The sequence below is a fragment of the Salvelinus namaycush genome, chromosome 3, assembly GCF_016432855.1.
Source record: "Salvelinus namaycush isolate Seneca chromosome 3, SaNama_1.0, whole genome shotgun sequence".
In the NCBI taxonomy this organism is placed as follows: Eukaryota; Metazoa; Chordata; class Actinopteri; order Salmoniformes; family Salmonidae; genus Salvelinus; species Salvelinus namaycush.
This window is the reverse complement of record NC_052309.1, coordinates 13,067,331-13,093,068: the sequence shown is the minus strand read 5'-3', so window position 1 is coordinate 13,093,068 and position 25,738 is coordinate 13,067,331. Positions and strand designations below refer to the sequence as shown.

Sequence of the window (25,738 nt, the reverse complement as noted above, 5' to 3'; positions counted from 1 at the left end):
AAATACATAATTGCCCAGGTCAGCATGTCAGCCCTTACCTGGGGGCAAGATACCACATAGGGCCAAGCCCTGGAAGTGACTGTAAAAATAATTTAAAAAATACTACAATACAATGGATATTGTCTAGAACTTTTGAATAATGCAATGTATCAATGTATTTTGCTGAAATTATGCCCTTTATTTGCATGAGGGTTTTTCATGGGCATTTCATGTGATGGTAGCGGTGCTTGACTTGGACTGAAACAGATGCCAGTACTCATTTTGGGGGCCGGTACTGTTTATATTTACAGTTGAAGTCGGAAGTTTACATACACCTTAGCCAAATACATTTAAACTCAGTTTCACAATTCCTGACATTTAATCCTAGTAAAAATTCCCTGTCTTAGGTCAGTTATGATCACCACTTTATTTTAAGAATGTGAAATGTCAGAATAATAGTAGAGAGAATGATTTATTTCAACTTTGACATATTTCATCACATTCCCAGTGGGTCAGAAGTTTACATACACTCAATTAGTATTTGGTAGCATTGCCTTTAAAATTGTTGCACTTGGGTCAAATGTTTCAGGTAGCCTTCCACAAGCTTCCCACAACAAGTTGGGTGAATTTTGGCCCATTCCTCCTGACATATCTGGAGTAACTGAGTCAGGTTTGTGGGCTTCCTTGTTCACACACGCTTTTCCAGTTCTGCCCACAAATTTTCTATAGAATTGAGGTCAGGGCTTCGTGATGGCCACTCAAATACCTTGACTTTGTTGTCCTTAAGCGATTTTGCCACAACTTTGGAAGTATGCTTGGGGACATTGTCCATTTGGAAGACCCATTTGTGACCAAGCTTTAACTTCCTGACTGATGTCTTGAGATGTTGCTTCAATATATCCACATAATTTTCCTGCCTCATGACGCTATCTATTTTGTGAAGTGCACCAGTCCCTCCTGCAGCAAAGCACGCCCACAACATGATGCTGCCACCCCTGTGCTTCACGGTTGGGTTGGTGTTCTTCAATTTGTAAGCCTCCACATTTTTCCTCCAAACATAATGATGGTCATTATGGCCAAATAGTTCTATTTTTGTTTCATCAGACCAGAGGACATTTCTCCAAAAAGTACGATCTTTGTCCCCATGTGCAGTTGCAAACCGTAGTCTGGCTTTTTTATGGCAGTTTTGGAGCAGTGGCTTCTTCCTTGCTGAGCGGCCTTTCAGGTTATGTCGATATAGGACTCGTTTCACTGTGGATATAGATACTTTTGTACCTATTTCCTCCAGCATCTTCACAAGGTCCTTTGTTGTAGTTCTGGGACTGATTTGTACTTTTCACACCAAAGTAGGTTCATCTCTAGGAGACAACGCGTCTCCTTCCTGAGCGGTATGACGGCTGCGTGGTCCCAGTGTGTTTATACTTGCCTACTATTGTTTGTACAGAAGAACGTGGTACCTTCAGCCGTTTGAAAATTGCTCCCAAGGATGAACCGGACTTCTGGAGGTTTACAATTTATTTTCTGAGGTCTTGGCTGATTTCTTTTGATTTTCCCATGATGTCAAGCAAAGAGGCACTGAGTTTGAAGGTAGGCCTTGAAATACATCCACAGGTACACCTCCAATTGACTCAAATTATGTCAATTAGCCTATCAGAAGCTTCTAAAGCCATGACATAATTTTCTGTAATTTCCCAAGCTGTTTAAAGGCACAGTCAATTTAGTATATGTAAACTTCTGACCCACTGGAATTGTGACACAGTGAATTATAAGTGAAATAATCTGTCTGCAAACAACTGTTGGAAAAATTACCTGTGTCATGCACAAAGTAGATGTCCTAACCGACTTGACAAAACTATAGTTTGTTAACAAGACATTTGTGGAGTGGTTTAAAAACGAGTTTTAATAACTCCAACCTAAGTGTATGTAAACTTCCGACTTCAACTGTAGTTGCAGGAGCTCCACAATAGTTTTGAGCTAATATTCTATATTTACTCTCTGTCCATTCACTTTGTCATTCTGATATAGAATTTTATTATCAATGTCTAGAATTTTCAATTATTCTAATCGGTCTGCAACCCAGAGTGTGTAAAGTTCTGGTTTAAATGAAACAGACAGAACTCCCAGCTCACAATAAGTCAAATCCAAGTTTATTCACGAGAGCTCTCCCATTCACATACAAAGATATCCCTTTTATAACATTCTTCTAACCTACGCACACACATGCACACTAACATTAGGAGAGCTATCTTCTTCTCTAGAATTCTCACCACAGTTTATTACTACCCAGCTGACAGTTCCAGTCCCCCCCAGATAAAGGAAACCTGGAGGGGTACTCCCTGTCCTATCGTACATTCCAGATTTATAGCCGGGTCGGTTCAACCATAGTTTAATTGTTTCTAGGTGTGTTCTTAGGCACACACACATTCCTCTCTCTCCCAGTCTAACCTAGTTGGACTTATGTTTAATATTTGTAATTACTCCTTATCCATGCTACATAACCTCTGATCCCTACTGGTTAAGTTTCCGGGTAGAATTATTTAATAATTTATCTTAAACCTTATAAATTATTTTATCACATTCTCACCTAGAGTTGGTTTGATGTCTCAGTCAACGCTCACCTCTCCAGAGGTAGACAGAAGAAGATTTATAGAAGATCTAGTTTCAGTAGACCATATATTTTTAGGACCATGTAGTGGTGAAGAAAGTACAGTACATTATCTGGGGAAGGACTGGAGTGGGGACCATTTCAAGGGATCTGCAGTTGTTTAGTTAAGACATCATCCTGATATGCAGATCGGTATATCACTCCCATACATAGGGAATTATTATATTATGATCAATTCAATTTTAAAAGAGACATTTTAAATTAAAATGAGAAAATTAGAGCTGAACAATATTTTTTTAAAGGTCAGACTTTGACCAGAGTTTGACAGACCAAGAGCGACCACTAGTGGCACAGCTAAGCACAACAGTCATGTATCATTGTGAACTGCATGTAAGAAACTACAGTCTTTTCAAATAATGAAATATCAGTATGGGTAAATGGCAGTTGGAAACGGGGGATACAGTTGTACAACTGAACGCATCCAACTGAAATGTGTCTTCCACATTTAACCCAACACCTCAAATCAGAGAGGTGCGGGGGGCCACCTTATCATCGACAACTACATCATCGGCGCTCGGGGAGCAGTTTTTGGGTGTTAACTGCCTTGCTCCGGGGCTGAACGGCAGATTTTTACCTTGTCGGCTTTTACTTTGGTATTTGGTTTTAAATATGCTTAAGTTTCAGAAGTAATTGTACTTGCTTAAATATAGTTAGGTATCAAAAGTAAAAGTATAAATCATTTCAAATTCCATATATTGAGCAAAATAGACTGTACAATTTTCGCGTTTATTTATTTATTTTTTACGGACAGCCAGGGACACACTCCAATACTCAAACATCGTTTACAAATGAAGTATTTGTGTTTAGTGAGTTTGCCAGATCAGAGGCAGTAGAGATGACCAGGGATGTTCTCTTGATAACTGTGAATTGGACCATTTCCCTGTCCTACTAAGCATTCAAAATGTAACGAGTAGTTTTGGGTGTCAGGGAAAATGTATGGAGTAAAAAGTACATTATTTTCTTTAGGAATGTACTGAAGTAAAAGTAAAAGTTGTCAAAAATATAAATAGTAAAGTAAAGTACAGATAACCCAAAAAACTACTTAAGTAGTATTTTAAAGTATTTTTACTTAAGTACTTTATACCACTGCAGTTGACATACTGAGACTGTATTTTAACATTTATTTGGCATTTGCTGTACTGAGTAGATTAAATTCAGATAAATCCTACTGAAACGGCCCTCGCTTCATATTCGTCTCCAAACCCACTGGCCCAGGTCATCTATAAGTCGCTGCTAGGTAAAGCCCCGCCTTATCTCAGCTCACTGAGAGCAGCACCCACCCATAGCACACCCTCCAGCAGGTATATTTCACTGGTCACCCCCAAAGCCAATTCCTCTTTGGCCGCCTTTCCTTCCAGTTCTCTGCTGCCAATGACTGGAACAAACTGCAAAAATCACTTAAGCTGGAGACTTACATCTTCCTCACTAACTTTAAGCACCAGCTGTCAGAGCAGCTCACAGATCACTGCACCTGTACATAGCCCATCTGTAAATAGCCCATCCAACTACCTCATCCCCATACTGTTATTTATTTTATTTATAATTTGCACCCCAGTATCTCTACTTGCTCACTCATCTTCTGCACATCTATCACTCCAGTGTTTAATTGATATTGTAACGACCCTGGGTTTATAAGCGCGGATATCGACTCTGCCGTTCGAGCATGCTTTTGCGGCACAGTCGATAGCGCGCCGGACCTCGGGCTAGAAGGTCGAAGGTTCGAGACCTGCTCCCTGCTGTTTCATTACACTGGTGTCAGAAGTGATCGGACCTTGCATCCACGACAGTGCGTGTGCTTGGCCGGTGAGCGCGTTCCTGTAAGACGTAGAGTCGCAAGCTAGCGCGAGGACGCGCTTTGAAAGGCGGGAGTAGTGTAACGACCCTGGGTTTATAAGCGCGGATATCGACGCTGCAGTTCGAGCATGCTTTTGCGGCACAGTCGATAGCGCGCCGGACCTCGGGCTAGAAGGTATAGGGTTCGAGACCTGCTCCTTACCTGTTTCATTACAATATATTGTAATTATTTCGCCACTATGGCCTATTTATTGCCTTACTTCCCTTATCCTACCTCATTTGCACACACTGTATTTAGACTTCTTCTATTGTATTATTGACTGTATGTTTGTTTATTCCATGTGTAACTCTGTGTTGTTGTTTGTGTCGCACTGCTTTGCTTTATCTTGGTCAGGTCGCAGTTCTAAATGAGAGCCTGACAGCCTACCTGGTTAAATAAAGGTGAATATATATATATATATATATATATGTACTGTCCCTTTTAATTCCTGCCGGTTTGATGCGACCGCGCATGCTCAGACATATACTGGTAACCTCCAACATGGCGGCTAGAGGCCATGTGCAAGACCCTAACGACCGGAGACTTAGACCCATTTACGGTAACAATTCGCAAGGAAACAGCACATTTGTGTCTGGTTAAATGTGTTGTCATTGTTTATCGACGTACCGGAGCAGTCATCTGATCAGTAGCTTGTGTCTGTGACTCGCTGGGCAGCACCAGGGGCCACCGAAGTCCCATCCCCGGACTCAATTCGCCTGCAGCGCCGAATGACCGTGCACCTTGGCTTGAGTGGATGTCAGCACAATTCTGACAGCGCACAACTGCAGATATTTTGCCCACCGTTATTCAATACACGATGAAACAGCTTTGCTTTGAACTACACCCTAAAAGAGTTTCAGCGATTAGTCTCTCCCACTTGCTAAATTCAGGTCTCTTTGATTTGACAGCTAGCTAACTAAGGCTTAGCTATGTTAGCATGCAGAAACAGTGATGGATCTGAGCCGTAATGTTATTACAAATAGTTTTGTATGCCACAGAAATATCAGCAACTATGTTTAAGCTAACTAGTTAGTTGGTCAGATACACCGGGGTGTATTACACACATTGGTCGGATGCATTTTACCGTCAGTTAACTCGGTAGCTAGCTAAGTTACCATTAGATGCTAAGTTAGCTCTCAAGAACGGGGTGCCATGGTTTGGCTATTAACTTTACAAGGCAATAGTTGTGATGCTAACTAAATAGCTGGTTAGATGGGTTTTTATTAACGGGTGTTGTTGATTTCGTGTCGCTGATGCCAACGCTGTTAACGCATCTGTTAGCTAGCTACAAAGTATGAAGGCTATAACTACAGATCATTGATCATGGTTAGCTAGCTGTTATGTGTCAGATGGGTTTAAGAGGATTAAGGTTGGCTAGTTTGATATGCATGGTTGTGTTGTAGCCTTTGATTTGGGCCATTCGATGACATTCTAGTGTCGTATTATATCATACAGGTAGCTAGCTAGATCCAGTTAGATTTAGTTTCAAACTGCTCTAATTACATGCACCGTTGAGACTTCTGTTTGGTCTCTCAGGATTCTCTCTGTTTCCCATTCCTCAAAAGCTCTGCTGAAATCATGTGGAGTTGATTATCATCAGTTGACAGAGGCTGTCAGTGAGTGGATACTGGACACAATGAAAATATAGCTGTATGGGTCTAGATATATAAATTGATGCTGATCTAGAGACATTCGGTTTATGAAGAAAGGGAAACCCTGATGGCCAACACGAGACATAATGATGTTGGCCTAGTTGTCATTTGGGCTGATGACATAGTGTAGCAGGAGAGCACTGTGTGTCTGTCTGGCAGGGTTAATTTTGGCATCCAGCTGCCCTGAAGTCTAGACCCCAACTTGCCCTATGAAAGGGACTGTATGCGTGCTTGTCTTTGTGTGTGCTCTGTAAAAAAAAGAAGAAAGAAGCTAAATTAGCATGACAAGGTGAATTACATATCATTTTTAGGAGGAAAAAAAGCTTATGGTACGCCCAGTGTTCCGTTGACATTTCAGAGATTCGCTTGTTTTTGTGAGAAATCTTCAAAAACACAACAGGAATTTTTCATGAAATATAAAAAGGCGTATACTAAAACAAAGAAATACTACATGTCATGTCTCAAAATCAATATCTATCTTACCTGTTTATTCGAGAAGAATGATGACGAGTTCAACGGGAAAGTGAGCCTGTCAGGTAGTCTTTATTCTCGCACAGCATCCAGTCTAGCTTACGCTATGCTGTGCAACTGTCCTTATTTTTTATCACTTTTCAATTTTGGTCATCCTACAAGGGTAAAAACTACAATAATGTTTGAAAGGTTATTATGTTAGAAACATGAGGTTTGGACCATTGGTTGTTTTAGAGGATTATTTACACAATTAACATATTATTTTACCCATTGGTTCAAAATATGCGTTTTTGATTGGACATTCCACATTTTAGAAACGACTTCTAGAGCCTGATAATGGCTTTGGTTAAATTATTTAAATCAGTGTGCAAGTTTAAATTAAACTATGGTTGCTGACAGGTCTTAGTACTCCATGAATGGTTTGTAGAGTAATACAAGGAATAACTCCTTTTCTCCTTGGGTGGGACTGGGCTGGGGTGGGTGTGTATGTGTTATAGTACTGTATGGAGTAGGTTAACTGATTCTGTAATGTCATCTCCCTTTAGACTACCTGGACAATGGCAACAACAAGATGGCGATCCAGCAGGCTGACAAACTGCTGAAGAAACACAAGGACCTGCACTGTGCCAAGGTGGGTGGGACTCTGGGCTGTATTTAGGGCCCAAGATGGAGCCCAGAGTTTTTCCTGGTCTGGTCAAAACTGCTCGCTAGCAGCTGTAAATTAAGTTGGGTTAATGACTGAAAGAGAGACGAGCACTTATATCCAACCTGACCCCCCTAGGCCTTACCTAAAACCCTGCCCCTAACCTCTACCCCCTACGATGATGATGATGGTGGCATGTTACTCAGGCAGATCCCTCTCGCCAGGTGTTGAAAGCCATCGGTCTGCAGCGAACAGGAAAGCAGGATGAAGCATTTAGCCTGGCCCAGGAGGTGGCGACACTCGAACCCACTGACGATAACTCATTACAGGCTCTCACTATACTGTACAGAGAGATGCACCGCCGTGAGTACACACACACACACACACACACACACACACACACACACACACACACACATTTGTTGTACTATCCTTGTGGGGACCAAACAATTGATTCCCATTCAAAATCCTATTTTCCGTAACCCTAAACCTAACACTTACACTAACCCCTAAACCTAACACTAACCCCTAAACCTAACACTAACCCCTGAGGCTAAAATAGGCTTTTTCCTTTAGGGGACCAGGAAAATGTCCCCACTTTTCCAGATTTTTCTTGTTTTAGTATCCTTTTGAGTACTTTTGGTCTCCACAAAGGCAGTAAAACCAAACACGCACACATCCACACAACTCTCTGAGTTATCTTTAAAGCGCCCCCATAGACTGTACGATTTTAGCCGTCTTATGCTATGATTTCTCTGTCCCAGACAAAATTTCCACTTTGTAGGCAAATTCGTAGGTCGTAAACGATTGTCGGACGTCTTGGCTCGTTCAGTGTGACAGGGTCGGCAGTGTCAGAATTGTTTCGCATTTATCGTATAGTGTGGCTGGTGTTACGAGCCGATCCTGGTGACTGACCAATAGGAACATGGCCGGCACTAAGTATGCACATTATTGTGAATAGTCAGATTAATATAATAGTTCGATTTAAACGTTTTCATGCTGTGCAAGAAGAATGATTTCCTTAATAATCTGAAATCAGACTACCCGATGGGATTTTGATAAATGCACAAAATCACCAATCAAAGTCAACGTTCTACCACAGCGACCATGCTATTTTGGGGAAGCCTATTTGATTCTGAGTTCGGACATATACAGTTATGTGAAAACTATGCATACTTTCATTTTTTCCCGAACTTGCGCATAAGCATAAAGAGTGGCTTGCTCTGCTGGTGCTGGCAGATGCGCAGATCAAATACACCGCTGCAGTTGACATAGACTCTCAAGCCAATCGCAGAATGTGATGACAGAACTAAAGCAAATTGTGCAATCTGGCCAGGTTATCAATATTTTCATTTGGTTACATCGCACAGTGTAATGTGATGATTGTAAAAGACTGAAGCTGCCATACAGTCTGCAAAGGCCTTATGTTGTGATGTTGACTCTCCCCATCCCCTCTGTCTGTAGCTGAGTTGGTGACTAAGCTGTATGAAGCTGCTGTGAAGAAGGTTCCCCTCAGCGAGGAGTATCACTCTCACCTGTTCATGGCCTACGCCCGTGTTGGAGAGTACAAGAAGATGCAGCAGGTCAGAAAACAGACACACACACACAGCCTAGTGGTTAGAGCGTTGGACTAGTAACCGAAAGGTTGCTGGATTGAATCCCCGAGCTGACAAGGTAAAAATCTGTCGTTCTGCCCCTGAGCAAGGCAATTAATCCACTGTTCCCCGTGCGCCGAAGACTTTGATGTCGATATAAGGCAGCCCCCCACAGCTCTCTGATTCAGAGGGGTTGGGTTAAATGTGGAAGACACTTCAGTTGAAGGCATTCAGTTGTACAACTGACTAGGTATCCCCCTTTCCCCCACACACACACACATCCCCAGCTTTTCCACAAGCATGAAACACAACTGCTTTAACCTTTTCACGCGTAAGTTCCAAATATCTCTAACGGTTGCCCCAGTGTGAGGTTCTTTTTATGTGCGTGATGTCAGAATGCACTCACTGTTGCAAAATGTGATTGTTACGCAACAAGACAGGCTGCCCTCAAACCAAGGCACACTGCCTGCTAATTATCTATCTATGTTTCAACTTGTCAATTTCAAATTATTTTCTAACTGGTTTTATTTTCTAACAGTTTGATTTGAGGTGTGTCCCACCTCATTAATTCACATAAGAAGTAGCACTTTTCACTGTTGCAGATCATTTATATTTGAGGCTTTACTGAGCCTGACAAACTTCTCTCAAAAAACGTATCTTTTCAACGAGAGCCCAAGCACTTCCCCAGTTTCCCCAGATCAAGTATGATGACATTCCGCATCTCTAGTCAGAACAGGATTGCACAAACTTTTTCCCCTGGCACATTTTCTGGCCAGCGCCCGCATTACCTTCATTGTAGTTTTCCTTACAAATTGAACTTTGGACATGTGTGCGTTCCTACCAAAGTAAGGGCTTTATTTTCTGTATATCGTGTTGTTGTTTCTACTGTAGCATACCAAATGTACAGTGCCTTCAGGAAGTATTCAGACCCCTTGACTTTTTCCACATTTTGTTAGGTTACAGCCTTATTCAAAAATGTAATTAAATTGTTTTTTCCCTCAATCTACACACAATACCCCATAATGACAAAGCAAAAAGGAGCGATTATAGCCTTGATTCTTCTTGAGTATGACGCTACAAGCTTGGCACACCTGTATTTTGGCAGTTTCTCCCATTCTTCTCTGCATATCCGCTCAAGCTCTGTCAGTTTAGATGGGGAGCGTTGCTGCACAGCTATTTTCAGGTCTCTCCAGAGATGTTCGATCAGGGTTAAGTCCGGGCTCTGACTGGGCCACTCAAGAACATTCAGAGACTTGTCCCGAAGCCACTCCTGCATTGTCTTGGCTGTGTGCTTACGGTCGTTGTCTTGTTGGAAGGTGAACCTTCGCATCAGTCAGAGAGGTCCTGAGAGCTCTGGAGCAGGTTTTCATCAAGGATCTCTGTACTTGGTTCTGTTCATCGTTGCCTTGATCCTGACTAGTCTCTCAGTCCCTGCCGCTGAAAAACATCCCCACAGCATGATTCTGCCACCACCATGCTTCACCGTAGGGATGGTGCCAGGTTTCTTCCAGACATGACGCTTGGCATTCAGGCCAAAGAGTTCAATCTTGGTTTCATCAGACCAGAGAATCTTGTTCCTCATGGTCAGAGTCCTTTAGGTGCTTTTTGGCAAACTCCAAGCGGGCTGTCATGTGCCTTTTACTAAGACGTGGCGTCCGTCTGGCCACTCTACCATAAAGGCCTGATTGGTGGAGTGCTGCAGAGATGGTTGTCCTTCTGGAAGGTTCTCCCATGTCCACATAGGAACTCTGGAGCTTTGTCAGAGTGACCATCCGGTTCTTGGTCACGTCCCTGACCAAGGCCCTTCTCCCCCGATTGCTCAGTTTGGCCGGGCGGCCAGCTCTAGGAAGAGTCTTGCTGGTTCCAAACTTCTTCCATTTAAGAATGATGGCCACTGTGTTCTTGAGGACCTTCAATGCTGCAGAAATGTTCTGTGCCTCGACATAATCCTGTCTCGGGGCTCTACGGACAATTCCTTCGACCTCATGGCTTGGTTTTTGCTCTGACATGCACTGTCAACTGTGGGACCTTATATAGACAGGTGTGTGTCTTTCCAAATCATGTCCAGTCAATTGAATTTACCACAGGTATGAACTTTAATCAAGTTGTAGAAACGTCAAGGATCATCAATGGAAGCAGGATGCACCTGAGCTTAATTTCAAGTCTCATAGCAAAGGGTCTGAATACATTTTACATTTTAGTCATTTAGCAGACGCTCTTATCCAGAGCGACTTACAGTAGAGTGCATACATTTTATTACATTTACATACTGAGACAAGGATATCCCTACCGGCCAAACCCTCCCTAACCCGGACGACGCTATGCCAATTGTGCGTCGCCCCACGGACCTCCCGGTTGCGGCCGGCTGCGACAGAGCCTGGGCGCGAACCCAGAGACTCTGGTGGCGCAGCTAGCACTGCGATGCAGTGCCCTAGACCACTGCGCCACCCGGGAGGCTATACTTATGTAAATACGGTATTTGTTTTATTTTTAATACATTTGCTAAACTCCAAGCGGGCTGTCATGTGACTAGTCTCCCAGTGCTGTAATGCAACAACCCCCCCCCCCATCCCTCTTTTTACGCTGTTGCTACTCTCTGTTTATCATATATGCATAGTCACTTTAACTATACATTCATGTACATACTAAGTCAATTGGGCCGACCAACCAGTGCTCCCGCACATTGGCTAACCGGGCTATCTGCCTTGTGTCCCACCCACCACCCGCCAACCCCTCTCACGCTACTGCTACTTTCTGTTTATCATATATGCACAATCACTTTAACCATATCTACATGTACATACTACCTCAATCAGCCTGACTAACCGGTGTCTGTATGTAGAATCCCTACTTTTATAGCCTCGCTACTGTATATAGCCTGTCTTTTTACTGTTGTTTTATTTCTTTACCTACCCATTGTCCACCTAATACCTTTTTTTGCACTATTGGTTAGAGCCTGTAAGTAAGCATTTCACTGTTGTATTCGGCGCACGTGACAAATAAACTTGGATTTGAAATGTGGAAAAAGTCAAGTGGTCTGAATTCTTTCTGAATGCACTGTATTTGTGATGGTACGTGTCAAAGGGTTAAGTACCCCTAACTAGTGTCTTCAATATTCCCACGATGTCAACAAATACTAAGTCATGTGTTCTTTTTGTATTGTTCTGTTTGTCTGGCTCGCTAGGCGGGGATGGCCTTGTATAAGACCGTTCCTAAGAACCCATACTACTTCTGGTCTGTCATGAGTCTGGTTATGCAGGTAGGCATGCTCTCTCACTAAATATATAGCTTGAGTGACTGTGAGTCTGTCTGTGTGACTGTGTGTTTACTGTCTGTGTGTGTTTCAGGCCATCTCGGCGCAGGATGAGAAGTTGGCCCAGACCATGTTCCTGCCCCTGGCTGAACGCATGGTGGAGAAGATGGTGAAGGAGGAGAAGATTGAGGCTGAGGCTGAGGTTCAACTGTACTTTATGATCCTGGAGCGGCTGGGGAAGTGTGTGGAGGCTCTGGACATGGTCCGCGGTCCACTGGGAGGTAAGAATGGACAGAGATTCTGTGTGTGTGTGTGAGAGACTCAGAGAGGATTTGTGCAGCTTCTGGGTTGTTCGCTGTGTGACTTGTTCATGTCTTTCTACTCACTCTGTGTATGTTTGCCGTCTCATAGAGAAGTTGACCAGTGAGTTGCAGAGCAGGGAGAATAAGTGTATGATGATGTACCAACGACTGCAGCTCTGGCCTGAATGCAACGCTCTGTCCTACAAACTACTGCTCAAAAAGTGAGTACACACATATATATATATACAAACTCACATTTATGCACACACTTCAGCATTGCTCTTACAGAGTTGGTTATCTCTCTCCCCCCCTCTCTCTTTCTCTCCCCTTTTCTCTCTCGCCCCCCCCCCCCCCCCCCCCTCTCTCCTCTTTCTCTCTCTCTACAGTCCTGATGATTGGCAGTTCTATCTCTCCTACTTTGACTCTCTTTTCCATCTCATGGACAAGTCCTGGAGCCCACCTAATGAGGAAGAGCAGTGAGTACTATGTGTGTCAGGGTTTCGGTTAGGAAAATGTGGCGCCGGACAACGTGACCGGGAAGATTTTAATTCACCGGCCATTTGAGAAATTTACCGGACCCATTAGGGAATCCACCCACTGTGCTCAAAATGACAGAAATCACATTTAGATTATGGTAATGCAACTTCACAGAACATTCAACTCCTGTAATAAAGCAGAAAATAAAATGTCATTTTCAAACATTTGCCAAAATGCAATTCACGGGAAAACTCCATTCTAAACGGCGCACCTGATGAGCGGTTCTATATGTGACATTGTTGAAAATCTCCATTAGAAACTTAGAAAGAGGGGAGATCTAAAGATGCAACAACTAGGATGGGTTGCTAATATGACTAGGATTGTGCCTTTGGCTTCTGGACAATGAAAGAAAGTTGATATGAAAGCCAATGGAACAGGAGAGCAATGGCACACGAGGAAGTCTTTCATAGGCGGTACGTCGAATAGGCTAGGGAAGTAAATACGAATACATTTGCCAAAATTATATCATTACTCCTGTCTACACATAAATAAAATAATTCAAAATACTTCACCAGAAAGCATGACTTATCCACGGCAGAATCGAGGATTGTTAGATTAAAAAAATATATAAAAAATAGCTGTGGTTTCTTACAAATCACAAGCTTGTAGGCCTATGCCTATTTGCAAAGCCCACAATTTGGGCAGAACGCATGCCAATAAGGCCTAGCTGATTGTTGAGTTGCGGTTGTCAGTGAAAAGCATCTAAATATGTGTATAGATTCTCTTGAGTATAACAAAAGATATAGGCGAGTCTCTCACCAGAATGGCTCAGATGTCTCCCGCCAATTCTTGCGCATTCGTTGTTTCATTGTGTGAATTGTTTGCCCTTTTGATTGTTTTTATCAATTCCCATTACATATGTCACCAGTAGTAAACATGTCATGAGGAATTTATAAAAAGAGTAGCTCAAGTCAAGACATTTAGAAAGGCATGCAGGCAGACTGAGAAATAAATGCAATTGAAAACCTGAATTGATCATTTTCTACTGTTTTTACTTGTCGGCTTAATGCATTTGATTTTAGTTGACAATGGAAGTTATAGGCCTACTGCTGCATTGGCCTATAGGCTATTAGTTCCATGTGCTCATTTCTTTAGCGGGCAATAGATCACGGTGTATCAATGTGTCCATATAGCAGAGGGTAGTGCTCTCGCCATAGTTGAATTTTTTTATCATTTTAATTCAGATTTTCATGATTAACCACGTGACAATGATTTTGAGAAACGAAAACATTATTACTGAAATCAAACTGTTCCACAAAAATGCACAAATTGGGCCTCCCGGGTGGCGCAGTGGTCTAGGGCACTGCATCGCAGTGCTAACTGCGCCACCAGAGTCTCTGGGTTCGCGCCCAGGCTCTGTCGCAGCCGGCCGCGACCGGGAGGTCCGTGGGGCGACGCACAATTGGGCTAGCGTCGTCTGGGTTAGGGAGGGTTTGGCCGGTAGGGATATCCTTGTCTCATCGCGCTCCAGCGACTCCTGTGGCGGGCCGGGCGCAGTGCGCGCTAGCCAAGGGGGCCAGGTGCACGGTGTTTCCTCCGACACATTGGTGCGGCTGGCTTCCGGGTTGGAGGCGCGCTGTGTTAAAGAAGCAGTGCGGCTTGGTTGGGTTGTGCTTCGGAGGACGCATGGCTTTCGACCTTCGTCTCTCCCGAGCCCGTACGGGAGTTGTAGCGATGAGACAAGATAGTAATTACTAGCGATTGGATACCACGAAAATTGGGGAGAAAAGGGGATAAAAAAAATAAAAAATCATAACTGGCAGGTTTCAAACAATCAAGGAGGCCTGTGTTTTCAAAATGCATAGGCACTAATGCCTACAGCTCACATTTTAAAGTGGAGGTGACACGCTGCGCTTGAATTAGGCGGTAATAAAGTTGAGAAATAAAAATAGCTGTTTTTAATTGTGCACATAAACAGTTAAAACGTGATTGCATTTAGAATTGTTATGCAATGAATGGGCTTATAAAAGCACATGCAGCAGCAACCAGCTGAGGAGCTGCAGGAGAAATCCTGTTCAAAATAGTGTGATAGTTGTGTTGGATAAATAAGATGGGCTAAGCGATGACTAACAAATACACATACACCAATTTAATTCCACTATTATATGCAAATTAACCTATATACTGATAAGTATGACGATCAAATGTTTCCATCGACTGGTATTTCCATAAATTAATTTAACCTTTATTTAACTAGGCAAGTCAGTTAAGAACAAATTCTTATTTACAATGACGGCCGACTGGGGTACAGTGGGTTAACTGCCTTGTTCAGGGGTTAAACGACAGATTTTTACCTTGTCAGCTCGGGGATTCGATCCAGCAACCTTTCGGTTACTGGCCCAACGCTCTAACCACTAGGCTACATGCAGCCCCAAAATATTAAAAAGCTTTTTTCTCTCAATAATTTTGGCCGGTAGAAGTTATTTATCGGCTTTTCATTTTTTTTATCTACTTAAAGCCGGCAATTGCCGGGAAACGGAAACCCTGTTGTGTGAGTGAGAAAATATTATATAATAGCGGACTATTAGAAGAGGCCATTGCTTGTTAGAGATTCTGCTCTTGGTGGAAGTTTTACCTCGTATATGAGAAGAGATGGGCTGATCAAACAAACTATCTTCTTTGCCTCCCCTTCTCTCTCTAGCTGTGTGGAGGGTCCAGTGCAGACCACTGTGGCGGAGGCAGTGAAGTTTGTGGTGGACAGGATGGAGGAGGAGGACAAGAAGGAGTCTCGTCCTCTCAGAGGTCCCTACATGGCCTGCCTGGAACTCATACACAGACTGAGACAGAGGGGCTGTCCTGATGAGCAAGAGCTAGGTACACACACACAAACACACACTAGTGCTGCTGTTATTTTTGGAACTCGGTTCAATTATTTGAATTGCATTTGTTTTTCTGTGAACTCGATGCACAGTTTCTCTGGAGATCAGAACGAATCAGATCGAACTGTGCATTGTAGTAGGGATTTGTAGTTTCCAAAAGGCCAATATTCTACATAGTTTAGCGCAGAAAATGTGGTAATTAACTACAAGGACCATAATCCATTGCACGTCCGCTTACTTGTCCGATCTGTATGGAGCTTATTATACCTCAGTGGTGTGGAGCACACATGGAGACGGAGAGAACGCGCAATCAAGAGAGATAGAGGGGCAGAAAGCAGTTGCTTCGGATTTTTTTCTACCTGAAAATACTGCACATGATCTTAGTGATTGATAGTTGGTATTCAGCAGTCAGAAAAGTATGCCTTATTTACTTTCGAAGAACTACTAAAATAGTGATTTTGTCTGACATAGGCAGCAGCTCTATAGAGATGCGATGACTTGGAATTAAATAATAAAGTCATCAAATAAAACAAATGTAATGTACACAAACTGAAATATTTAATTAAAGTAAATGAATGATAGTTAATAAGGGATAAGCCGTAATGGGCAGTCACTACCATCATGGGACTTTTATTCAACTTAATGGTTGTATTTTGTGCTATACCATTTAACTCACATAATGCATAGTGTATTTAATGTCTAAAAAAATGATTGAAACTGAAATTGAAAGCCGTGATTATTTTTAAATAATTGAACCGAAACCGAACCAACCTCAAAAATCACTAACGCACACCCCACAGTTTCCTCGGCACACCCCACAGTTTCCTCGGCACACCCCACAGTTTCCTCGGCACACCCCACAGTTTCCTCGGCTGTTGACAGTTTGTTTGCGTTGTGTTGTCTACAGGAGATCCGTTGGAGTTGATGCTTCAGTTCTTTGGGAAGTTTGGAGACAAACCCTGCTGTATTACAGACCTGAAGATATATTTACACCTACTTCCCCCTGAGCAACACACACAGGTACACACACACCTGCAGAACACCACCAGTAGTGGGAATCTATCACCAACCCCTGATGAGTTGGACATGATAACATAAATTCTGCTCCTATCCTTCCCTCTCCTATTCTCTCTCCCTTCCCTCTCCTATTCTCTCTCTTCCTCTCCTCCTCCCTGTAGTTTAAAAACCGTCTGGGGGAGTTGGTTCCGTTGGGGGAGGTGGGTGAGGATGGCTTTGGGTTTCCGGGGGATACGAAGGCATTGCAGAGACACTTGTGTGTGTGTCAGCTGAGCCGGGTGCTGGGACTTCAACGCGTTCTGGACACAGAGGGCAAACTATGCCTCATCACAGAACTCAAAGCCCACTACCACTATGGACTACAATTTGGTAAGGACAGTCATTCTATCGGTCCCTATCTTTATCCATCCCTTTCCGTCTATCCATCCAAAATGTGATGCATCTAGCTTAAAAACTACTGGAAGAGATGCAATGGCAATTTTGTGAAGAACCAGAAACTAGTTTGTCTGACAATAGTGTGTGTAAAACAGGGAAGTCGTGTCTGAAGACAGAGCTCCAGTTCTCTGATCCGTACTGTCTCATGGTCGCTCACGTCTACATCGACCTCTGGACAGAAACTGGTGAGTCATCGTCTTAATTTCTCTCTCTTTCTCTCCATCTCTCTTGCTCTCTCTCTGCCTCTTTCTCTCTGTCTCCCTGCCTTTCACTCTCTGCCTCTCTTTCCCTCTCTCGCTCTTGGTTTCTCTGTGTTTGTTAACATACTGTGTGTGTGTCTCTGTGCGTGTTAGGCGATGAGAACATGCTGTGGCAGTGTCTAGGAGTATTAGAGGAGGGTTTGTCCTTCAGTCCCTCCAACGCTCAGTTCAAACTACTGCTGCTGCTTCTTTTCTGTCGCCTCGGAGCCTTCCAGCCCGTAGTGGACCTCTACTCTAGCCTGGATGCCAAGCACGTACAGCACGACACCATAGGGTGGGTCTCTAGTACACACACACTCACACACAAGTTTTACTATCCTTGTGAGCTAAAATAGATTTCCATTCAAAATCCTATTTTCCTTAACTCCTTACAATAAACCTAACACCTAATTGTAAAGCCAACCCCTAAGCCCAATTCTAACCCTAAACCTAACCCCTGAGCCTAAAATAGTCTTTGTCCTCATGGGGGACCTGGGAAATGTCCCCACGAGAGAGAATTTTCCTTGTTTTACTATCCACGTGGGGACTTCCGGTACCCATTAGGATAGTAATACACACACACCCCAGGGTTTCCGTTAACCGGTAATGGCCGGCTTTTGGCCCCCCCAAAAAATGAACAATCCGATTTAAAATAATAAAATCCCATTGAGAAATAATGCATTTTATCCTATATATAACAGTGCACACTGTTTAAGACGTGATTGTATTTAGAATTGTTGTGCAATGAATGATAAAAGCACGTTTTACTCCAGCAGCAACCAGCTGGGGATCTGCAGGAGAAATCAGCTCCTCAGCTGGTTGTTGCTGGAGTTAAACACGCTTTAAAAAGCCCAATAATTGCGCAACAATTCTAAAGGCAATCACGTGTTTTTAAAAAATGGCCACGATTTCAAAATAGCTCCTATTTTTGAAGTGCGCTTTCAATTCTCCATTCAAGTGCATAGGCAGGCGTCAGCGTGTCACACACCACTTTGCAATGAGCTGGAGGCAGTATGCATTTTGAAAACGTATACTTAATTGTTTGAAACCTGAACCTTTTACTACATATTATGAGTAAAAATGGGCCCAAATCCCCGTCATTTGCATGAAGAAAAGACGGAGAAAAAGGGGACGGAGGTCGGGCTGCCTTCTGAGAATTCGTTGGCAAGTGAGTAAACTCCCATTGCCATCCGTTCTATATTGGCCAACGTGCAATCATTGGAAAATAAAATGGATGACCTACGATCAAGATTATATTACCAATGGGACATTAAAAACTGTAATATCTTATGTTTCACCGAGTCATGGCTGAACGATGACACAGATGATATAGAGCTGGTGGGATTTTCCATGCACTGACAGGAATAGAGAAGCTACGTCTGGTAAGACGATGGGTGGGGTTTGTCTATTTGTCAATAACAGCTGGTGCGCAATGTCTAATATTAAAGAAGTGTCGAGGTATTGCTCGCCTGAGGTAGAGTATTTTATGATAAGCTGTAGACCACACTATCTACCAAGAGTTCTCATCTATATTATTCGTAGCCGTCTATTTAGCACCACATACCGATGCTGGCACTAAGACTGCTCTCAACCAGCTGTATAAGGCCATAAGCAAACAAGAAAATGCTCATCCAGAAGCGGCGCTCCTAGTGGCCTGGGACTTTAATGCAGGCAAACTTAAATCTGTTTTACCTCATTTCTACCAGCATGTTAAATGTGCAACCAGAGGGAAAAATAACTCTAGACCACCTTTACTCCACACACAGAGACACATACAAAGCTCTCTCTCGCCCTCCTTTTTGGCAAATCTGACCATAATTCTATCCGCCTGATTCCTGCTTACAAACAAAAACTAAAGCTGGAAGTACCAGTGACTCGCTCAATACGGAAGTGGTCAGATGATGTGGATGCTAAGCTACAGGACTGTTTTGCTAGCATAGACTGGAATATGTTCCGGGATTCATACAATGGCATTGAGGAGTATACCACCTGTCACCGGCTTCATCAATAAGTGCATCGACGACGTCGTCCCCACAGTGACCATACGTACATACCCCAACCAGAAGCCATGGATTACAGGCAACATCCGCATCGAGCTAAAGGCTAGAGCTGCCGCTTTCAAGGAGCGGGACACTAATCCGGACACTTATAAGAAATCCCGCTATGCCCTCAGAAGAACCATCAAACAAGCAAAGCGTCAATACAGGATTAAGATTAAATCCTACTACACCGGCTCTGACGCTCGTCGGATGTGGCAGGCCTTAAACTATTATGGACTGCGGGGCCTCCCGGGTGGCGCAGTGGTCTAGAGCACTGCATCGCAGCGCTAGCTGCGCCACCAGAGTCTCTGGGTTCGCGCCCAGGCTCTGTCGCAGCCGGCCGCGACCGGGAGGTCCGTGGGGCGACGCACAATTGGCTTAGCGTCGTCCGGGTTAGGGAGGGTTTGGCCGGTAGGGATATCCTTGTCTCATCGCGCTCCAGCGACTCCTGTGGCGGGCCGGGCGCAGTGCGCGCTAACCGAGGGGGGCGGGTGCACGGTGTTTCCTCCGACACATTGGTGCGGCTGGCTTCCGGGTTGGAGGCGCGCTGTGTTAAGAAGCAGTGCGGCTTGGTTGGGTTGTGCTTCGGAGGACGCATGGCTTTCGACCTTCGTCTCTCCCGAGCCCGTACGGGAGTTGTAGCGATGAGACAAGATAGTAATTACTAGCGATTGGATACCACGAAAATTGGGGAGAAAAGGGGATAAAATTTTAAAAAATAAAATAAAAATAAAAATAAATATTATGGACTGCAAAGGGAAGCGCAGCCGTGAGCTGCCCATTGACGCGAGCCTACAAGAGGAGCTAAATGCCTTTTATGTTTGCTTCAAGGCAAGCAACACAGAAGCATGCATGAGAGCACCAGCTGTTCTGGACGACTGTGGTAATGCTCTCGGTAGCTGATGTGAGCAAGACCTTTAAATAGGTCAACATTCACAAAGCTGGAGAGTAAGACGGATTACCAGGACGTGTACTCAAAGCATGCGCGGACCAACTGGCAAGTGTCTTCACTGACATTTTCAACCTCTCCCTGACCGAGTCTGTAATACCTACATGTTTCAAGCAGACCACCATAGTCCCTGTGCCCAAGGAAGCGAAGGTAACCTGCCTAAATGATTACCGCCCCACAGCACTCACGTTGGTAGCCATGAAGTGCTTTGAAAGGCTGGTCATGGCTCACAGCAACAGCATCCTCCCGGATACCCTAGACCCACTCCAATTCACATACCACCCCAACAGATCCACAGATGACACAATCTCAATCGCACTCCACACCTGGACAAAAGGAATACCTATGTGAGAATGGTGTTCATTGACTACAGCTCAGCGTTCAACACCATAGTGCGCACAAAGCTTATCACTAAGCTAAGGACCCTGGGACTAAACACCTCCCTCTGCAACTGGATCCCGGACTTCCTGACTGGCAGCCCCCAGGTGGTAAGGGTAGGCAACAACACGTCTGCTATGCTGATCCTCAACACTTGGGCCCCTCAGGGGTGTGCTTAGTCCCCTCCTGTACTCCGTTCACCCACGACTGCGTGGCCAAACACGACTCCAACATCATCATTAAGTTTACTGACGACAGAAGTGGTAGGCCTGATCACCGACAACGATGAGACAGCCTATAGGGAGGAGGTCAGAGACCTGGCAGTGTGATGCCAAGATAACATCTCCCTCAATGTGAGTAAGACAAAAGAGCTGATCGTGGACTACAGGAAAAGGTGGGACGAACAGACCCCCATTAACATCGACGGGGCTGTATTGGAGCAGGTCGAGAGTTTTTCAAGTTCCTTGGTGTCCACATCACCAACGTACTATCATGGTCCAAACACACCAAGACAGTCGTGAAGAGGGCAAACAACACATTTTCCCCCCCAGAAGACTTTAAAGATTTGGCATGGGTCCCCAGATCCTCATAAGGTTCTACAGCTGCACCATCGAGAGCATCCTGACCGGTTGCATGACCGCCTGTTGTGGTAACTGCTCGGCATCTGACCTGACCATAAGGCGCTACAGAGGGTAGTGCGAGCGGCCCAGTACATCACTGGGGCCAAGCTTCCTGCCATCCAGGACCATCCAGGACGGCCCCAAAAATTGTCAAAGACTCCAGTCACCCAAGTTATAGACTGTTTTCTCTGTTACACCACTGCAAGCAGTACCGGAGTGCCAAGTCTAGGACCAAAAGGCTCCTTAACAGCTTCTACCCCCAAGCCATAAGACTGCTGAACAATTAACCAAATGGCCACTAGATTATTTACGTTTTTACACTGCTGCTACTTGCTGTTTATTATCTATGCATAGTCACTTCCTAACTACCTCGACATTGACTCGGTACCGGTACCCCCTGTATATAGCCTCATTATTGTTTTTTACTTTCGTTTATTTAGTAAATATTTTCTTAACTCTTTCTTGAACTGCACTGTTGGTTAACGGCTTGTAAGTAAGCATTTCACGGTAAGGTGTTGTATTCGGCACATGTGAGAAAGTTTGATTTGACGTCTTACCTTGCCTCAAAGTAGCCTAGACAAAATCCAACCAAACGTGCAAGAAATTATTTTATAAAGACTTCCATATGCCATTGAAACCATTAGGTCTAGCTTTTTTCTCATGTTCTATTGGTTTTCAAATCAATTTTATTTCATTGTCCAGTAGCCAAAGGAACAATCCTAGTCATATTAGGAACCCGTGCTAGTTGTTACATATTTAGATATCCCCTCTTTCTAAATTTCGAACGGATATTTTAATCGGTCACGTGAATCGCTCACAATGGTGTTTTCACGCTAATTGCATTATGGAACGAACATTCGCGCGTAGCCTACTGCCTTGTGCGCATTGCTGCGTTTATAATGTGGAGAAATAATAGTTTATCAACATTTTATGCTAAACGTTCTGATCTGTTGCATCAGACTCATTGCTTTAAAAAAAAATGTTTTATGTAGCCTAGGCCTACCTGTTGTATGAATTTGGTGTCTATCGTCCCACAACTGTCCCAGAGTCTGTTTGGAATAGGCTATTTCTTTCTCGCACAGAATGACAAGCTGGCCAATAGAATAGGTAACTTTTCTACTATGGGGGATAGTAGATTGACATAGACTAGTGATTTTGCTGTTTGTCACACATATTGTTGGCTGAGGAAAAGTACACGTGGGCGGTTCTAACATTGGCTACACTTGGGTTTCAAGTTTGGGAAAGCTAAGTTTCTGTTATGGGTGTAAGATGGCACAGTGATGCTATCTGTTGGTAAATGTAAATTACTGCAACTCCAGTGTTTTACCGGTGTGTTTGAGATACCCGTATGTATTGTAATGTACTGAACAAGACTCGCATCAATGCCTCTGTCTCGTCATTTAACATTCAAACAGTTTCTCCATAAAAATGCACCTTATATTATAAAGCATTCCATGCATTCTCACATTTGCAAACTTATGTAAGATATCCTCCTATTCCTAATGTGTTGATTGGATAGTCATAATTAGGATAATAATATAACTCGATCACTGTTTGCAAAAAAGACTGTTCAATGTAGCGAGTAGTGACTTCGAGTAGGCTTAGGCTATATCAGAGCCTATATTTTTTATTTCTTTGCACAGGAAAATGTTGGCTTTTTATGAACAAATTTCAAGCAATTCTACTACACTTTATATGACTGGAGACATTAGCAGAACCTTTTTTTAATATAACATAAATGACAGGGTAGCCTACTCTGCTGACACTGACTAGCAGATCAATAAAAACTACGTTGTCTGATCCATATATTAGGCCAACTAAAAGGGGAGACACAAATACAATATGATGTCCATCTAAGCTGGAGGAGAAAATGATTGTCCAGAAACGAACAAAGGTGGCACTGACACAAAGACGGTGAATATGCACACTCACCGGGGATCTGGCCAATGTTCTTCGCTGGTGCCAATAAGATCGTTCAATTAAGTTGAGACTTTTGATAACTAAGACAGATTGGTTTCTTTTCATTGTCTTCTCTTTACTTACTTACTTTATTGTCCCCATAGGGAAATTTTGTTGCAGTGTCATGTACACGTTTAAAGTGGCATTTAAATACAAAATTGACAATACAACTTTCATAAGTTATATACCAATAAAATATAAAAAAGACTAGCCTGCTGGCCTTACTGAGTTGATATGAACATTAGCCTGAGCTATTTAGGAGGGATATCACACCTGGCACAAATGATTGTCTAGTTGTGTTTTTCCTGCTGAGGGGTGCCCTATACCTGCGCCCAGAGGGGACTAGTTCAAAGTCCGGGTACAGGAGGTGGCTTGGGTCTAGAATGATTTTGTGAGCCTTGCGGAGGGCCCTGACCTTAAAGATCTCATCCAGGCCTGTCTTTGTGACTCCAAGTACCTTGCTTGCTGTGGTGATAATACTTCTCAGCATATTCCTCTGGCTGACGGTGGCATTTACAGGAATAGTCATTTGTTTTCCAAACAGTTTTTCGGCGATTGTATTTTTAAATATTACGATATGCCTAGCTCAGGGTCTAAATCCTTTTCACTGACGATCGCATCTCAACAATCATCTATTTGGTATTTGCCGCGTGCTCTGCCCAAATTGCGGGCCCTTCCGACTGTAGGCTATGCGATTTTAAAACAATCCACAGCAAAAAGATGTTTAAGAAGCTAATAATCCTCTTTGGCCAAATCATGTTTTCTGGTGTAGTAGCCACATTTCTGATGATTTTCTTTCTTTCTGTATAGACAGGAATAAGTTAATTAAGCTATATAATGTTGGCAATTTAATTCAACGCGCCGCCTATGTATTCTAACATCTTCCAATTGCTCATCGGAATTCAGTAAGAATGACGCATGCCGTTGCATCCGAGTTGCATGTTACCATGAACTAAATGGGATTTCTGTCATTCTGAGAACTGGGTGGATGCCGTAATCTCGTTCCGCAACCATTTTTTGTCCAGTAAATTAAAATGCTCTGACAGAAACGCTGACACACATACACATTAAGATTACCATAACCAATGCACTAATCCTTATATTCTCTCCTTCCTCCCAGGTATCTGTTAACTCGTTATGCAGGGTCGTTGGGTCAGTTTGCTGCAGCCTCCCAGTCCTATAACTTCTCCCTCAGGTTTTTCCACTCCAACCAGAAAGATGTGAGTCCCTGTCTCATCTAAGTATGTCCTAAATATGTCATATATTCTGATGAGTTGTATTTTCTCACCTCTTCCTTGTTTCCTCTTTTCTGTCCTCCGCCAGACCTCAGAGTACATAATCCAGGCCTATAAGTATGGAGCGTTTGAGAAAATCCCAGAATTCATCGCGTTTAGAACCCGGCTCAACCAATCTCTGCACTTCGCTCAGGTCCGCACCGAGAGGATGTTACTGGACTTGTACACCGAGGCTGACATGTGAGTACACACACACACACACACACACACACACACACACACACACACACACACACACACACACACACCTACCTGTAACATATTCCTGTGTTGTTGTAGCACATCAAGTCTGGAGGAGAGTGTGAAGGCGATGGGTCTGTGTCCTGAGGAGGATGACATTCCCTGGGACAACATGAGGGACAACAGAGACCTGACTGTCCTCTTCAGCTGGGACCCCAAGGACAGGTACACACACACTTGTCACAACATATTTACCCATGCCAGTCTGTAAAAATGTGTGTGTTCCAGGGAGCTGACTGAGGAGCATCGTCGTCTGTCTCTAGAGGAGGAGTCGGTCTGGTTAAAGGTTCGCTCTCTCACGCTCCGCCTCCTCGCCTCATTGGCTCTGCTCGGACACGCCCCCTCATCACGGAACTCTGATAAGACCAATGAGAATGGTGTATCAGCCAAAAGCTCCACCCTCCAGACCCTCCTCTCCCAGCTAGACCTGACGCTACAGACCGCAGCCCAGATCACAGAGAAACAGACACAGGTACACACGCTTCACTAATAACTGTGTAATATAATATATGGTAGTTGGCTTATCTAAAGCAACTTACAATCAGTGAGTGCATACATTTCCATATGGATGGCCCCAGCATGAACTGAACCTACCACCATGCTCTTACCAACTGAGCCACACAGGACCACTAACTGTTGTGTTGTTCTAGTACCCGTTCCTGGGCCCTCCCTCCTCCCGCCTGGCCACTGCTCTGTCTAGTGGCAGCTGTCACTGTCAGGCCTCTGCTCTGCAACTATCACTGACTCTTCAGGAACTAGAGACCACTGGACTGGGTAAGACGGGGAGATTGGGGGAGAGAGGGATGTAGACTTCCGT

At 43.8% G+C, this 25,738-nt stretch overlaps 1 protein-coding gene across 3 annotated transcripts in view; it reads left to right on the top strand.

Annotated features, from left to right (window-relative positions):
- Positions 1-4,966: 4,966 nt before the first annotated feature.
- The window catches only part of naa25 (N-alpha-acetyltransferase 25, NatB auxiliary subunit), a 26,708-nt gene continuing 5,936 nt past the window's right edge, over positions 4,967-25,738 (top strand). For 2 of the 3 annotated variants that reach the window (XM_038989740.1, XM_038989742.1), the window contains exons 1-18: positions 4,967-5,037; positions 7,147-7,232; positions 7,469-7,607; positions 8,709-8,827; positions 12,024-12,098; positions 12,187-12,373; positions 12,504-12,615; positions 12,781-12,870; positions 15,573-15,745; positions 16,658-16,770; positions 16,929-17,136; positions 17,298-17,387; positions 17,556-17,736; positions 24,507-24,606; positions 24,710-24,861; positions 24,961-25,086; positions 25,150-25,393; positions 25,572-25,695. In XM_038989740.1, the coding sequence (XP_038845668.1) occupies positions 4,980-5,037; positions 7,147-7,232; positions 7,469-7,607; positions 8,709-8,827; positions 12,024-12,098; positions 12,187-12,373; positions 12,504-12,615; positions 12,781-12,870; positions 15,573-15,745; positions 16,658-16,770; positions 16,929-17,136; positions 17,298-17,387; positions 17,556-17,736; positions 24,507-24,606; positions 24,710-24,861; positions 24,961-25,086; positions 25,150-25,393; positions 25,572-25,695 (2,377 nt within the window). In that variant the 5' untranslated portion in view covers positions 4,967-4,979. The remainder of the gene's footprint in view (positions 5,038-7,146; positions 7,233-7,468; positions 7,608-8,708; positions 8,828-12,023; positions 12,099-12,186; positions 12,374-12,503; positions 12,616-12,780; positions 12,871-15,572; positions 15,746-16,657; positions 16,771-16,928; positions 17,137-17,297; positions 17,388-17,555; positions 17,737-24,506; positions 24,607-24,709; positions 24,862-24,960; positions 25,087-25,149; positions 25,394-25,571; positions 25,696-25,738) is intronic. The other variant, XM_038989741.1, reaches the window with a different exon arrangement.